The sequence below is a fragment of the Dreissena polymorpha genome, chromosome 1 (genome assembly GCF_020536995.1).
Source record: "Dreissena polymorpha isolate Duluth1 chromosome 1, UMN_Dpol_1.0, whole genome shotgun sequence".
Taxonomy (NCBI): Eukaryota; Metazoa; Mollusca; class Bivalvia; order Myida; family Dreissenidae; genus Dreissena; species Dreissena polymorpha.
Window position 1 is genome coordinate 66,231,585 of NC_068355.1, and position 17,467 is coordinate 66,249,051.

The 17,467-nt window shown below is 37.3% G+C and overlaps 1 protein-coding gene across 50 annotated transcripts in view; it reads left to right on the forward strand.

The window, feature by feature from the left end:
* Nucleotides 1–17,467, forward strand: part of LOC127833244 (putative transporter SVOPL) — a 77,504-nt gene that overhangs the window by 47,555 nt on the left and 12,482 nt on the right. For all 50 annotated transcript variants that reach the window (XR_008027369.1, XR_008027330.1, XR_008027368.1 and 47 more), the window contains 6 exons: nucleotides 772–896; nucleotides 1,951–2,014; nucleotides 2,313–2,438; nucleotides 5,417–5,548; nucleotides 13,810–13,963; nucleotides 17,341–17,418. Coding sequence is in view for 12 of the 50 variants with exons in the window: in XM_052358608.1 (XP_052214568.1) it covers nucleotides 772–896; nucleotides 1,951–2,014; nucleotides 2,313–2,438; nucleotides 5,417–5,548; nucleotides 13,810–13,963; nucleotides 17,341–17,418 (679 nt within the window). In the remaining 38 variants the exon portion in view is untranslated. The remainder of the gene's footprint in view (nucleotides 1–771; nucleotides 897–1,950; nucleotides 2,015–2,312; nucleotides 2,439–5,416; nucleotides 5,549–13,809; nucleotides 13,964–17,340; nucleotides 17,419–17,467) is intronic.

Genomic DNA, 17,467 nt, shown 5'->3' on the forward strand with positions numbered 1-17,467 from the left:
TGTTTGGAAATACATGTTGTATTACCATTTTACAAGACTATTGTTGCCGATCACTTTGAACTGTTGCCTTTTTCCATGAACATTCCATAACTGTCTGATAAACATTTATTTCCATAGTTATTTTTTATAATTGAAAAACAAAGTTTTTCATTTAAATAATGTATTAAAATAAATGTTCATAATGCTTGATGAAAAGAGGTCAAGAAAATCTCTACTGGCCATTACTTTGCCAACCATGGATGGATGTTCAAATAAATATTGGCAGAAGTTATAACCATAATATACCTTCAAATAAATATTGGCAGAAGTTATAACCATAATATACCCAAGAATAAGTTAACATACAAGTTTATTTAAATGGATCCAAGTTCAAGATCCAATTTAAGTCCCAAAGTCGAAAATCCGTGCCTTCCTACTCTGTCTTGAACATGCGTTCACAATTGATAGATGCTGCATAACTTCATAATAAAATAAAATCACAATCAAAGGTTGAATATAAGAAATCAATGTTTATCAATTGATCTATAGCATATCTGTCAGACCTTATTTGGATAATTGAATTATTTAAATGAAGTTAATATAATGGTCAGATAATCAGATTGCATGTTGAAAGCAAGTTCAAGGTCCCTAGATTCAAGGTCAAGGTCTCAATTAACTTTCTGACATTTCCTTGCATAATTGTATCATCTACATATAAATTTTCAAGTATGTTTTGCATCATTTCCCTGTCTAAAAGTGTTTGTAGACTCACACTGTTGTGTACCCTTTCAGACCCTGTACATGGTGGCAATATGGATCGGGTACTTCGGCCTCTTGACGTCCTTCAGCCCCTCGTACAAGTGGATCCTGATCCTTCGAGGTCTGGTGGGTGGGGGAATGGCTGGATCACCACAAGCGTAAGATGGGCCTTGTCACACACATAGAGTATCAAAGTAGTTGACGTCATTTCCTTTATTTAAAGACACAAGTGATCATACTAGCTTCATGTCATTCCATTATATAAGATAATCTGAGACTTGTTATGCGAAAAAGGGTTCATGCGGCCAACATAGCCCAAGACCAGCCTGCCCAATTGTGCAGTCTGGTCAGGAGCTACTGTGTCAAGTGGTGAGAGCACGAAACCTAGCGTGACATTATAGCAGACAGGGTGGTTCCATACAAGACTTTAATTGAGCAGGCTGGTATGGAGTTACTCTGGCTTCATATGGCATAAGAGAAATGTTCTCTCAGAATATCTTAGTATGATCACTGTTGTACTCTTTCAACATAGTTGTGGAAACCATCTCCTATGAAACTAAAGATGTCATGTCTTTGTCATTTGTGCTGATCACAAAAGATGAAATCCCTTATGAGCCATTGATTTCCTTGAACAGTTCACTTGAGAATGGCATTAGACATATGGTGCCTTTGTAAAATAATGTGGTAATGTTGAAATAATATTTCTCAATGATATAGTTCACCATGTTTTTGAGTATGTTAATTAATCAACAGTAATCCAATCAATTTATGAGAAATCCGTGAACAAATAACCTTAGACAAAAAGAGTGTGACAACTGGCAAAGTATGTATGACAGAGTATTACAAAGACCTTCATGCTTTGTTTCATTCAGAAAGCAGTTCATACATTGTTTCATTCAGAAAGTTGTTCATGCTTGGTTTCATTCACAAAGTAATATATGCCTGGTTTCATTCAGAAACTGGTTCATGCTTTGTTTCATTCAGAAAGTTGTTCATGCTTTGTTTCATTCAGAAGTTGTTCATACTTTGTTTCACTGAGAAAGTAGTTAATTTTTGTTTCATTCAGAAAATTGTTCATGCTTTGTTTCATTCAGAAAATTGTTCATGCTTTGTTTCATTGAGAAAGAAGTGCATGCTTTGTTTCGTTCAGAAAATTGTTCATGCTTTGTTTCATTCAATAAGTAGTTCATGCTTGTTTCATTCTGATTGCAGGTTCACCTTGTTAACAGAATACTTGCCATCTAAATACAGGGCCAAACTGTTAAATGTCACTGGTGTAAGTATATGGTGTAGGGTTCAGGTTTAGCTTCATTTATATATGAAATAGGATCTGCAGAATGGTTGTGTCAAAGTTGTCAGGATTCAAAACAAAGGACATAATTTTAGCTTTGTTCTGGACAAGCTGGGCTGCATGTGCATTTATAAGTTCCATGCCAGATAAGCCTATGCAATACTAGGGCTAATCAGGGACAACACTTTACTCCTTAACTGGATATTTGCCTGAAGAGACTTCCTTAAGACCAAAAATTCCTTAAAGTCAACTTTTATGTCGCTTTTTTTGCTGTTGTTTTCAGATCAGCTGGGCGTTTGGTACGATGTTTGAGATCGTGCTGGCCTCCGTTGTGATACCAACCCTGGGCTGGAGGTGGCTAATGGTGCTGTCCGCCATACCATCATTCCTCATACTGATTCTCTTAAAGGTGGGCTGTTGACAGGTTTGTGTTCAAAGCGAGTATATATATGATCATAACAATTTTGTTTTAAAACAGATCAAATGTGGATGAATAGAAAACTAGAAAAACAGTTTATGAAAGTTTAGAAGAGGTGGTACCAAAACATGTAAACAATTATAATTGTATACAGTGGCAAACAAGTTTTGTTTGTACTAATGGAATTTGATCATGTAGAAAAGACCTGTGTGCTGATTATAGGTCCCCACAATTATGCCAATATATTTTAAGCTCGATTTTTATATATGAAATATATATAGTGGAGCTATCCTACTCACCCCGGCGTCGCCGTTCCTGTTCCCGTGAGCGTTGGAATGTTAAAGTTTGCGTACCACCCCAAATATTTCCTATGTCCCTTGACATATTGCTTTTATATTTTGCATACTTCTTTACCAACATGGCCCCAACCTATAAACAAAAGCAGACAACTGTGTCAAGCATTTTGTAAGAATTATGGCCCTTTTTTCACTTAAATTTCTATGGTTAAGTTTGCATACCACCTCAAATATTTCCTATGTCCCTTGATATATTGCTTTTATATTTCGTATTCTTCTTTGCCAACATGACCCCAACCTATAAACAAAAGCAGACAACTGTATCAAGCATTTTGTAAGAATTATGGCCCTTTTTTCACTTAGAATACGCATATTATTGATAAATCTATGTTAAAGTTTGCGTACCACCTCAAATATTTTCTATGTCCCTTGACATATTGGTTTTATATTTTGCATACTTCTTTATTAACATGACCCCAACCTATAAAAAAAAGCAGACAACTGTAACAAGCATTTTGTAAGAATTATTGCCCTTTTACCACTAAGAATATGCATATTATTGATAAATCTATGTTAAAGATTGTGTACCACCTCAAATATTTTCTATGTACCTTGTCATATTGCTTTTATATTTTGCATACTTCTTTACCAACATGACCACAATCTATAAACAAGAGAAAACAACTGTATCAAGCATTTTGTAAGAATTAAGTTCCCTTTCTATACTTAGAAAATTGAAAATTTGGTTAAGTTTTGTGTTTAGGTTCACTTTATTCCTAAAGTATCAAAGCTATTGCTTTCATACTTGCAACACTTACTAACTATCGTAAGGGGACTGTACAGGGCAAGTTGCCAACTCTGGTTGGCATTTTAACGGAATTATGGCCCTTTTTTGTTTTAGTAACTTTGAATATTTTAAATTTTGTGTTTAGACCCACTTTACTTCTTAAGTACCAAGGCTATTACTTTCAAACTTCAGATACTTTCTTACTATCATGAGGGTACTATACCTTGCAAGTTGAAATTTACCTTGACCTTTGAATGACCTTGACTCTCAAGGTCTAATTAATTAATTTTAATTAAATTACCATAACTTCTTTATTTATGATCAGATTTGATTCATACTTTGACATAACAACACTTTCCACTTACCTGACATACAACAATGGACTCCTCCCAAACCATCCCCCACGCCCCACCCCAGAAGCCTACCCCCCCCCCCCCCCCCAAAAAAAAAAAAATTTTTTTTTTTCCTTTTTTATTTTTGAAAGATCATCTGATAAATGACCACACCCCCACATTATAACCCCCTCTTCACCCCCACCCCCAACCCAAAAAGAATTTTTTTTCTTTGAAACATGGTAAAAAAATCCATAAATATTTATTTACTTTATTTTTAAAGGATTGTCCAACCATCCCACCCAAGCTATTGCTATCAAACTTGAAATAAAATCTTATTAGTTTGTTTTATGTCTTTACAAATGTTCAAGAGATTGTGGAAAATATACCTGAACTCAGAATCGTCTATAAAGTACAACTTCTTTAAAACATAAGCCATCAATAAGTTTCAATTATGGTCCTCTTCCACTTAGAATATGACTATAATACCTTGACCTTATTAAATATGAAAAATTTCCCCATGATGGCTTACGTTGTACTGTCAAGCACTCGAATAGTCGAGCGCGCTGTCCTCTCTTGTTATTAGATGCATTGACCCAATTGGTGTTCTGCAACAATTGATGTATTAAATGCAATTTTTAATTCTATAATATATTTAGCTCACTTAGGATAACTTAAGGGGGATAATTGCACATAATTGATGACTGCTGCATACAAGTCGTGAGCATACATGTTTAAAGATCTTCTCATCTTGCAACTAATGTAAAATAGTACCTGATAATTAAATTTACTCAGAATTTCTTTTTTTTTTTGGAAGTTAAAGGAACATTTCACTGCTAAAATTAAAATTAATTGAACATCATGTAAAATAAACTTCAGGTTTTTCTGGTTTAATGGCCCCTGATACAAAAAACAGCTAGGTGAGTTGGTAGAGACAACAAATCTGATGACCACGTGGTCAATCCCTGGTCAGGCAATAACGTTGTGGGGATTTGTGATGAAGTCCTTTCTACTGCCTTTCGCCTCTTTGACAAGTAAAGCAGTTGTCAGTTACTGGCATATATATGTGCACATAGAAATGGTAAACCAGCTTACCCAGGAAAAGTTAAGTTTAGTTTTAGGTATCCTGAATGCCATGGCATGATTGAATAACTGTTGAAAACGGCAAACAAATATTTTTAAAAATGTCTGCATGCACTTTGTCACTGAAAGAGAGTTATTGAGCCGCATTTTGTGAAAACTAGGCTTAATGCATAGTCAACGCAGGCTTGTCTAGGATGACACTTTCCGCTTAAACTGGTTTTCTTTTGGAGACACTGTCTTTGAACAAAAATTTATATAAAAAGTAAAGTGTCATCTCAAATTAATATGTGCAGACTGCACTGGCTAATTTGGGACTACACTGTTTGCTAATGCATTGAGCCCTTTTTTCCCACAATGCGAGTTTTGTTAGCTTAGTTTGGAGAGCAGATAGCCCTGTTAGTACGAGGATGCAAGGTTAGAGTCCCTGACTGGCTGCACAATTTTCTCACGCAGCAACACAAACTATTGCAGTTTCTACCAGAGTCAGCACGGTACCTGGTTGCGGCAGGCAGGGAGTACGAGGCACAAGTTGTACTTGAGAAAGCGGCAAAGTTGAACAGGAACAGCCTGCCTGCTGGGACCATAACCAACCCTCCCTCTCAGGTAGAAGTGTTCATGAACCTGTAACTCTTAATTGAGCCTCGCCCTGCTGGGACCATCACCAACCCTCCCTTACAGGTAGGAGTATACATGAGCCAGTAAACTCTTTATTGAGCCTCGCCCTGCTGGGACCATCACCAACCCTCCCTCACAGGTAAGAGTATACATGAACCAGTAATCTCTTTATTGAGCCTCGCCCTGCTGGGACCATCACCAACCCTCCCTCACAGGTAAGAGTATACATGAGCCAGTAAACTCTTTATTGAGCCTCGCCCTGCTGGGACCATCACCAACCCTCCCTCACAGGTAAGAGTATACATGAACCAGTAAACTCTTTATTGAGCCTCGCCCTGCTGGGACCATCACCAACCCTCCCTCACAGGTAAGAGTGTACATGAACCAGTAAACTCTTTATTGAGCCTCGCCCTGCTGGGACCATCACCAACCCTCCCTCACAGGTAAGAGTATACATGAACCAGTAAACTCTTTATTGAGCCTCGCCCTGCTGGGACCATCACCAACCCTCCCTCACAGGTAAGAGTATACATGAACCAGTAAACTCTTTATTGAGCCTCGCCCTGCTGGGACCATCACCAAACCTCCCTCACGGTTAAGAGTATACATGAACCTGTAAACTCTTTATTGAGCCTCGCCGTGCTGGGACCATCACCAATCCTCCCTCACAGGTAAGAGTATACATGAACCTGTAAACTCTTTATTGAGCCTCGCCGTGCTGGGACCATCACCAACCCTCCCTTACAGGTAAGAGTATACATGAACCTGTAAACTCTTTATTGAGCCTCGCCCTGCTGTACCAGTAAACTATTGAGCGTAGTACTGGGAAAACTGGGCAAGTGTTGACTCAGTTAAGCCTGTGCAGTCCACACAGGCTATAAAGTACAACACTTAGAGAGTTCCTATTAACACAAAATTCGATACCATGTTAAAGTGTCGTCCCTGATTAGCCTATGCGGACTGCACAGGTAAATTTTGGATGAAACTCTCCACACATGCATTAAGCCCAATTTTCCCAAAACACAGCTCATATACATGTACCAGTGATTGTAAACTCCTTGTTGTTTTGCTGTAAATTGTTATGATTTTGACTTTGGTCCTGTTTTTTTTAAACATTTTTTAGCTCATCTATTTTTAAAAACAAAAATATGAGCTATTGTCATCACCTTGGCGTTGGTGTTGGCGTCCGGTTAAGTTTTGTGTTTAGGTACATTTTTCTCATAAAGTATCAATGCTATTGCATTCAAACTTGGTACACTTACTTACTATCTTGAGGGGACTGGGCAGGCAAAGTTTGATAATTCTGGCTTGCATTTCGACAGAATTATGTGCCCTTTTTATACTTAGAAAATTGAAACTTTTGGTTAAGTTTTGTGTTTAGGTCCATTTTATTCCCAAAGTATCAAAGCTATTGCTTTCATTCTTGCAACACTTACTAACTATCATAAGGGGACTGTGCAGGCTAAGTTATGTAACTCTGAGTGGCATTTTGACAAAACTATGTGCCCTTTTTATACTTAGAAAATTGAAAATTTGGTTAAGTTTTGTGTTTAGGTCCATTTTTTTCCTAAAGTATCAAAGCCATTGCTTTCATACTTGCAACACTTACTAACTATCGTAAGGGGACTGTGCAGGCAAAGTTATGTAACTCTGACTGGCATTTTGACGGAATTATGTGCCCTTTTTATTCTTAAAAAATTGAAAATTTGGTTAAGTTTTGTGTTTAGGTCCACTTTTTTCCTTAAGTATCAAAGCCATTGCTTTCATACTTGCAACACTTACTAACTAAGGGGACTGTGCAGGCAAAGTTATGTAACTCTGACTGGCATTTTGACAGAATAATGTGCCCTTTTTATACTTAGAAAATTGAAAATTTGGTTAAGTTTTGTGTTTAGGTCCACTTTTTTCCTAAAGTATCAAAGCAATTGCTTTCATACTTGCAACACTTACTAACTATCGTAAGGGGACTGAGCAGGCAAAGTAATGTAACTCTGACTGGCATTTTGACGGATTTATGGGCCCTTTATACTTGAAAATTTGGTAAAGTTTTTTGTTTTGGTCCACTTTATCCCTAAAGTATCACAGATATTGCTTTCATACTTGGAACACTCGCAAACTATCATATGGGGACAGTAAAGGACAAGTTGCATAACTCTGGTTGTCATTTTTATGGAATTAAGGCCCTTTTTATGTCCCCCACTATAGTAGTGGGGGACATATTGTTTTTGCCCTGTCTGTTGGTCTGTTGGTCCGTTGGTCTGTTGGTCTGTTTGCACCAACTTTAACATTTTGCAATAACTTTTTCTATATTGAAGATAGCAACTTCATATTTAGCATGCATGTGTATCTCATGAAGCTGCACATTTTGAGTGGTGAAAGGTCAAGGTCAAGGTCATCCTTCAAGGTCAAAGGTCAAATATATGTGGTCAAAATCGCTCATTTTATGAATACTTTTGCAATATTGAAGATAGCAACTTGATATTTGGCATGCATGTGTATCTCATGGAGCTGCACATTTTGAGTGGTGAAAGGTCAAGGTCAAGGTCATCCTTCAAGGTCAGAGGTCAAATATATGTGGCCCAAATGGCTTATTTTATAAATACTTTTGCAATATTGAAGATAGCAACTTGATATTTGGCATGCATGTGCATCTCATGGAGCTGCACATTTTGAGTGGTGAAAGGTCAAGGTCAAGGTCATCCTTCAAGGTCAGAGGTCAAATATATGTGGCCCAAATCGCTTATTTTATGAATACTTTTGCAATATTGAAGATAGCAACTTGATATTTGGCATGCATGTGTATCTCATGGAGCTGCACATTTTGAGTGGTGAAAGGTCAAGGCCATCCTTCACAAGGTCAAGGTCATCCTTCAAGGTCAAACATCATATAGGGGGACATTGTGTTTCACAAACACATCTTGTTTGACTTAGTAACTTTAAATACATGGTTACATTTTGTGTTTAGATTCACTTTATTTCTAAAGTATCAAGGCTATTGCTTTTAAACTTTAAATACTTTCATGCTATCATGAGGGTACTGTACCTGGCAAGTTGAATTTTACCTTGACCTTTGAATAACCTTTACTCTCAAGGTCAAATTATTAAATTTTGCTAAAATTGCCATAACTTCTTTATTTATGATTAGATTCGATTGATACTTTGACAAAACAACTCTTACCTGACATACCACAATTGACTCTGTCCAAACCATCCCCCACGCCCCCCCCCCCCGAATCCCCCCCCCCCAACCCCCCTCAATCCCCCTCATTATTTTTTTTTAAATTAAAGATCATCTAATAAATGACCACCGCACCCTCGCACTATACCCCACCCCCACCCCAAAAAAATAATTTTTATGTCCCCGGTAGGGTGGCATATAGCAGTTGAACTGTCCATCAGTATGTCAGTCAGTCTGTCTGTCATTCCAAAAAAAACTTTAACATTGGCCATAACTTTTTTACTTTTTAAGATAGCAACTTGATATTTGGCATGCATGTGAATATCATGGAGCTGCACATTTTGAGTGGTGAAAGGTCAAGGTCATCCTTCAAGGTCAAATGTCAAATTTATGGTGTCTGTCTGTCCGAAGACTTTAACATTGGCCATTACTTTTTCAATATTGAAGATAGCAACTTGATATTTGGCATGCATGTGTATCTCATGGAGCTGAACATTTTGAGTGGTGAAAGGTGAAGGTGAAGGTCATCCTTTAAGGTCAAATGTCAAATATATGGCGTCTGTCCGTCTGAAAACTTTAACATTGGCTATTATTTTTTTAATATTGAAGATAGCAACTTGATATTTGGCATGCATGTGTATCTCATGAAGCTGCACATTTTGAGTGGTGGAAGTTCAAGGTCAAGGTCATCCTTCAAGGTTATCCTTCAAGGTAAAAAAAATAAAATAATTTCAAAGCAGCGTTCTCATGAAGCTGCATGTTTTGAGTGGTGGAAGTTCAAGGTCATCCTTCAAGGTTAAGGTCATCCTTCAAGGTCAAAGGTCAAAAAACAAATTAAACATTTCAAAGCGGCATTTTCATGAAGCTGCACATTTTGAGTGGTGGTAGTTCAAGGTCAAGGTCATTCTTCAAGGTCAAGGTCATCCTTCAAGGTCAAAGGTAAAAAAAAATCTAAGCGGTGTTATCATGAAGCTGAACATTTTGAGTGGTGTAGGTTCAAGGTCAAGGTCATCCTTCAAGGTCAAGGTCATCTTTCAAGGTAAAAAAAAATAAAAAATCAAAGCGGCGTTATCATGAAGCTGCACATTTTGAGTGGTGGAAGTTCAAAGTCAAGGTCATCCTTCAAGGTAAAAAAATAAAAAAATAAAAAATAAAGCGGCGTTCTCATGAAGCTGCACATTTCGAGTGGTGGAAGTTCAAGGTCAAGGTCATCCTTCAAGGTCAAGGTCATCCTTCAAGGTCAAAGTTCAAAAAAAATATTTTTAATTCAAAGCGGCCTTCACATGAAGCTGCACTTTTTGAGTGATGGAAGTTCAAGGTCAAGGTCGTTCTTCAAGGTCAAGGTCATCCTTCAAGGTCAAAGGTAAAAAAATTAATAATTTCAAAGCGGCGTTATCATGAAGCTGCACATTTTGAGTGGCGGGTGTTTAAGGTCATCCTTCAAGGTCAAGGTTATCCTTCAAGGTCAAAGGTCAAAAAAATATTATTTAAAAGAGGCCTTCTCATAAAGCTGCACATTTTGAGTGGTGAAAGTTCAAGGTCAAGGTCATCCTTAAAGGTCAAAGATAAAAAACCCAAATAATTTCAAAGCGGCGCAATATGGGGCATTGTGTTTCTGACAAACACATCTCTTGTTTTTTTCAAACATGGTTAAAAAACACAAATATTTATTTTTATTATTTTATTTTTGAAATACCGTCCAACCATCCCACCCAAGAATCGGAGGGTTTTGTGGGTTTTTTTGCATTTTTTTTGCATTTTATGAAGATAATGTAATAAATGACAACACCCCCACACTATACACCCCTCTCCACTCCACCCCTCCATCCTTTGTGACTGAAATTGAGATAGGTCCCTTCACCTTTAAAAAGAAAAATAGATGAGCGGTCTTCACCAGCAAGGCGGTGCTCTTGTTGTAAAATGTTTGATTAATTAATTCACTAGTGTTAACTTTTGGAACCTTGGACAAAATCTTTTGATGATAGAAATAAATGCTCTAACTTTTCATTTAAAAGAAGGGAACTTATGTAGATATTCTTTGATTTTTCAGATTCAAGCTCGTGTATATATCGCTTTAAAACATTAGACTATTAACACTCAGATACACGCTTTTACGCCTTTTTGACTCTTTTAGAAAATCCAATCTTATTTTGGACCTTCTTTTACTTGATTCAAGGTTTAAAGATTTCATTTCAAACCATGAGGTATTGATTTTTTATTTTCAGTAAAATGTTAAGAAATTAAAAGTGTAAACTTAAGCAACTTTGGAGAACACTTTATTTTAATTCAACACAACTTTGATTCTTATTCTACTCACAACTTTAACCACGAATCATTAGCTCCACTGGCCAAAGGCCAGCGGGGCTTATGTCATGGTCCTGTGTCCATAGTGCATGCGTGCGTCCGTCAGTGCCTCTGTGCGTTAACTTTTCCTTTAAACATCTTCTCCTAAACTACTGGTCAAATTCTGATGAAATTTATCAGGAATGTTCCTGGGGTAAACCTTTTCAAATTTGTTCAAATTATGCCCCTTGGGTCTAATATGACCCTGCCCCGGGGGTCACAAAATTTAAAATTTGCTATTTTGCGAAATCTTTCAAAATCTTTTCGTCCATAACCATTGGGCCTAGGGCTATCAAATTTGGTATGTAGTGACATCTAATAATTCTCTACCAAATTTGTTCAAATAATGCCTCTGGGGTCAACTTTGACCCTGCCCCGGGGGGGTCACAAAATTGAATAAACGCTTATAAAGCGCCTATTTTGTGAAATCTTTAAAAATCTTCTTGTCGAAAACCATTTGGACTATGGCTTCCAAATTTGGTATGCAGTTACATCTTATAGTCCTCTACCAAGTTTGTTCAAATTATGCCCATTTGTTCAAATTTGACTCTGACCCGCGGGTCACAAATTTGAACATTATATACGCTTATGTCTTGCTTATTTTGTGAAAACTTTTAAAATTTTCTTGTCATTAACTTTAGGACCTAGGGCTACCACATTTTGTATGTAGTGAGATATAGTAGTCCTCTACAAAGTTTGCTATAATTAGGCCCCTGTGGTTAAATTTGACCCAGCCCAGGGGGTCACAAAAGTGTACATGTGCTTAAATAGGGCCTATATTTAAGTATTTGCACATGCCGAGAATATTTGTTTCAGTCTTTTTTTCAGCAGTGGAGCGATACAGGGCCATCATGGCCCTCTTGCTATTGATTGTTTTGTGTTTAAAATTAAATAACCATCACTATTTGTTAATATATAAAACTTGAGGAAAGGAAACCTACCAGCTCAGCTAATGTTTCAATGTCATGAACTTAAGATGATTGTAACTTACTGTATATTGGAAATACATTCTGGAAAATATATGTTTAAACCATTTCAAAACAAGGGAACCCTTAGACTTTAGAGCTATTTTTCGATTTTGATGATTCAAGTTCGTTTAAACATTTGAAGCATATAGTTGTATACAGACTTATATTTAATGATAATTACTGTTAGGTACTTTCTTCATAAATTTCAGCCAAAACAGGCTTATACTTTATGATTATTATTAGCTAGCATTTTCTTAATAAATTGTATTCAATGAAACTTCATTTTATGTTGATTCTTATGCCCCCCTTCGAAGAAGAGGGGGTATATTGCTTTGCTCATGTCGGTCGGTCCGTCCACCAGGTGGTTTCCGGATGATGACTCAAGAATGCTTGGGTCTAGGATCATGAAACTTCATAGGTACATTGATCATGACTCGCAGATGACCCCTATTGATTTTGAGGTCACTAGGTCAAAGGTCAAGGTCACGGTGACCCGAAATCGTAAAATGGTTTCCGGATGATAACTCAAGAACGCTTAGGCCTAGGATCATGAAACTTCGTAGGTAGATTGATAATGGCTGGCAGATGACCCCTATTGATTTTCAGGTCACTAGGTCAAAGGTCAAGGTCACGGTGACCCGAAATAGTAAAATGGTTTCCAGATGATAACTCAAGAACGCTTATGTCTAGGATCATGAAACTTCATAGGTACATTGATCATGACTCACAGATGACCCCTATTGATTTTCAGGTTACTAGGTCAAAGGTCAAGGTCACGGTGACCCGAAATAGTAAAATGGTTTCCGGATGATAACTCAAGAACGCTTATGCCTAGGATCATGAAACTTGATAGGTAGATTGATCATGACTCGCAGTTGTACCCTATTGATTTTCAGGTCACTATATCAAAGGTCAAGGTCAGGATGACCCGAAATAGTAAAATGGTTTCTGGATGATAACTCAAGAACGCTAATGGCTACGATCATGAAACTTCATAGGTACATTGATCATGACTTGCAGATGACCCCTATTGATTTTCAGGTCACTATATCAAAGGTCAAGGTCAGGATGACCTGAAATAGTAAAATGGTTTCTGGATGATAACTCAAGAACGCAAATGGCTACGATCATGAAACTTCATAGGTACATTGATCATGACTTGCAGATGACCCCTATTGATTTTGAGGTCGCTAGATCAAAGGTCAAGGTCATGGTGACCCGAAATAGTAAAATGGTTTCCGGATGATAACTCAAGAACGCTTATGCCTAGGATCATGAAACTTCATAGGTACATTGATCATGACTCGCAGATGACCCCTATCGATTTTGAGGTCACTAGGTCAAAGGTCAAGTTCACGGTGACTGGAAATAGTAAAATGGTTTCCAGATGATAACTGAAGAACGCTTATTCCTAGGATCATGAAACTTGAAAGGTAGATAGATCATGACTCGCAGATGACCCCTATTGATTTTCAGGTCACTAGGTCAAAGGTCAAGGTCACGGTGACCTGAAATAGTAAAATGGTTTCCGGATGATAACTCAAGAACGCTTATGGCTAGGATCATGAAACTTCATAGGTACATTGACCATGACTGGCAGATGACCCCTATTGATTTTCAGGTCACTAGGTCAAAGGTCAAGGTCACAGTTACAAAAAACATATTCACACAATGGCTGTCACTAAAACGGAGAGCCCAAATGGGGGGCATGCATGTTTTACAAACAGCCCTTGTTTAAGCATTTTCTTCACAAATTTTAGTCAAAACAGGGAAGCCCCAGAGACCTGTTTTCTCGCACGTACTGTGTAACGACCCTCATGGTATGGATTCTGTGGTTTGGGACAGCCCTCTCCTACTACGGAATGGTACTGGCCAGTGCTGAAATCCTGCAGATAAAAAATGCCAACCAGTCGGGTGAGTACACCCAGCTTAATGCATTTGTGTAAAGTGTCATCCCAGTTTAGCCTGTGCTGTCTGCACAGGCTTTTCAGGGACGAAAAGTTCCCCTTTTTTGGTTTTGTATGCCCCCGGATCGAAAGATCGGGGGTATATTGTTTTTGGCCTGTCTGTCATTGTATGTGTCTGTCTGTCACAAACTTTAACCTTGGTTAAACTTTTGCAATAACTTTATCAACTTAATATTTGGCATGCAAGTGTATCTGATAGAGCTGCACATTTTGAGTGGTGACAGGTCAAGGTCATCCTTCAAGGTCAAAGGTAAAAAACCCAAATCAAAGCGGCCCTTTAGGGGGCATTGTGTTTCCGACAAACACATCTCTTGTTTTTGTTTACAGCAAGTCACTTCTAATCGAAGATCCAGTTAAGGTGGAAAATGGCATCTCTGATTAGTCAGTGTGGACTGCACTGGCTTATCTGGCACAACACATTATGTTCATGTACTTATCCCCATTTTGCCAGATCTTGGCTCATATAGGATATCTGGTGTGAAATAACATAACCTATTAATTGATTGAAATGGCACTCTTGGCTGTGAGTCTTTAATTCTGACATGCTGGGAGAGGGGGTCAGTTTTGTTTTGTTGGGAAGACTTTGTGTAGTTGCCAGTGAATCAGCAATTAAAACATTCTAAAACTCGGGTAATGTTGCAATTCAGAAAATCTTTATGTCTGTAAAGCTGATCTGTCAAGTTATTCAAAGATGTTAATGTGACATTCTGAGGATGATTTTATAAAGCCAACCTTGTTTTGCTTTATTCATAGTTTCCTTGAAAGGCCCTTGCATAGATGGGAATAGTCAATTCAGTGTTGCGATCTTACATAGCAAAAATGCTGAAGTCTGTCATGAATGGACAGCTGTAGTATTTGTTTTTCATGTAATTTTGTAACTAAATGATAAGTAGGAATGATATTTAAAGCCTGAGTGTTGTTGAAAGAATTTAACAGTCTCAAAGTTTCTTTGATTTATTTTTACATTCTGAAGGCTCTTGGTCAAAAACACATCACTTGTTATCTTTAAGCACCTCTCATTCTAAGGAATAGTCCATGCTGTGTATGAACACATTACTTGTTATCTTTAAGCACCTCTCATTCTAAGGAATAGTCCATGCTGTGTATGAACAAATCATTTGTTAACTTTAAGCACCTCTCATTCTATGGAATAATTCATGCTGCGCATCACTTGTTATCTTTAAGCACCTCTCATTCTAAGGAATAATTCATGCTGTGTATGAACACATTACTTGTTATCTTTAAGCACCTCTCATTCTAAGGAATAGTCCATGCTGTGTATGAACACATCACTTGTTATCTTTAAGCACCTCTCATTCTAAGGAATAGTCCATGCTGTGTATGAACACATCACCTGTTATCTTTTAGCACCTCTCATTCTATGGAATACTCCATGCTGTGTATGAACACATCACCTGTTATCTTTAAGCACCTCTCATTCTATGGAATAGTCCATGCTGCGCATCACTTGTTATCTTTAAGCACCTCTCATTCTACGGAATAGTCCATGCTGTGTATGAACACATCACTTGTTATCTTTAAGCACCTCTCATTCTATGGAATAGTCCATGCTGTGTATGAACACATCATTTGTTAACTTTAAGCACCTCTCATACTATAAAATAGTCCATGCAGTGTATGAACATATCATTTGTTATCTTAAAGCACCTCTCATACTATGGAATAGTCCATGCTGTGTATGAACACATCATTTGTTAGCTTTAATCACCTCTCATACTACGGAATAACCCATGCTGTATATAAACACATCATTTGTTAACTTTAAGCACCTCTCATACTATGGAATAGTCCATGCAGTGTATGAACATATCATTTGTTAGCTTTAAGCACCTCTCATACAATGGAATAGTCCATGCTGTGTATGAACATACCATTTGTTAGCTTTAAGCACCTCTCATACTGTGGAATAGTCCATACTGTGTATGAACACATCATTTGTTAGCTTTGATCACCTTGAATAGTCCATGCTGTGTATGAACACATCATTTGTTAGCTTTGATCACCTTTCATACTGTGGAATAGTCCATGCTGTGTATGGAACATCATTTGTTAGCTTTGATCACTGTTCATACTGTGGAATAGTCCATGCTGTGTATGAACACATCATTTGTTAGCTTTGATCACCATTCATACTGTGGAATAGTCCATGCTGTGTATGAACACATCATTTGTTAGCTTTGATCACCGTTCATACTGTGGAATAGTCCATGCTGTGTATGAACACATCATTTGTTAGCTTTGATCACCGTTCATACTGTGGAATAGTCCATGTTGTGTATGAACACATCATTTGTTAGCTTTGATCACCGTTCATACTGTGGAATAGTCCATGCTGTGTATGAACACATCATTTGTTAACTTTGATCACCGTTCATACTGTGGTATAGTCCATGCTGTGTATGAACACATCATTTATTAGCTTTGATCACCGTTCATACTGTGGAATAGTCTATGATGTGTATGAACACATCATATGTTAGCTTTAAGCACCATTCATACTGTGGAATAGTCAATGCTGTGTATGAACACATCATATGTAAGCTTTAAGCACCTTTTATACTGTGGAATAGTTCATAAGCGTGGAGAGATGCTGGTAAATGTTGCCTTGATCAGAAAAAACAAGGTTTAATGCATATTCTTAAAGTGTTCTTGAAGATATATCTTCACAGTTTATGGGAGTATATGCAAGTTTAATGTCAACTGTCTATTCTTGCAATACAAACCAACATATTGATTTAAAAATGGAATGTTATATAAAATTATGTAACATTCTCTATATGGCACTATCATCAAACATTTTTGACATCAGCTTAATTAATAACTACCAAGCTTACGCAATCCTTACAACTCTAACTGTTTTGTTGAAGCATAAAAATTTTGTTTTTGATGTATGAACTGATCTGCACAGATTAATGAGGTTTTCCAAACAGTGTACATGTCATCTTTACATGAAGTCTTTTGTGCTGTACAGCAAAACACTATTTGCAATTTAATATAAACTATTGTTAATTTTAGCGTACTTTTTTTTCTGAACTTTTATTCTAGGTGTTTATATATCAGAATTTGTTTCTCACCGATTATCCAGATTAGCACAGGCTAATCAGGGACAACACTTTTCGCATTTATGGTATTTTTAATAATTAAGGAAGTCTTTGCTTAGCGAAAATTTAGTTAAAGTGTTACGTTTAGTCTCTTATCAGCGTATGCAAAGGCTTATCTAGGAAGGCACTTAACACACATGCATTATGCCCTGTTTTCCCTGAGTGAGGCTCATTTAATGTGACAAGCCAATCTTTAATTCAGGTGAAAAGTGCAAGTGTAACCTTCTCAAGAAAGACGACTACACCAGCATGATTGTCTCAACACTAGGAGAATTCATTGGTAAGTTTACAGCATGATTGTGTCAACACTAGGAGAATTCATTGGTAAG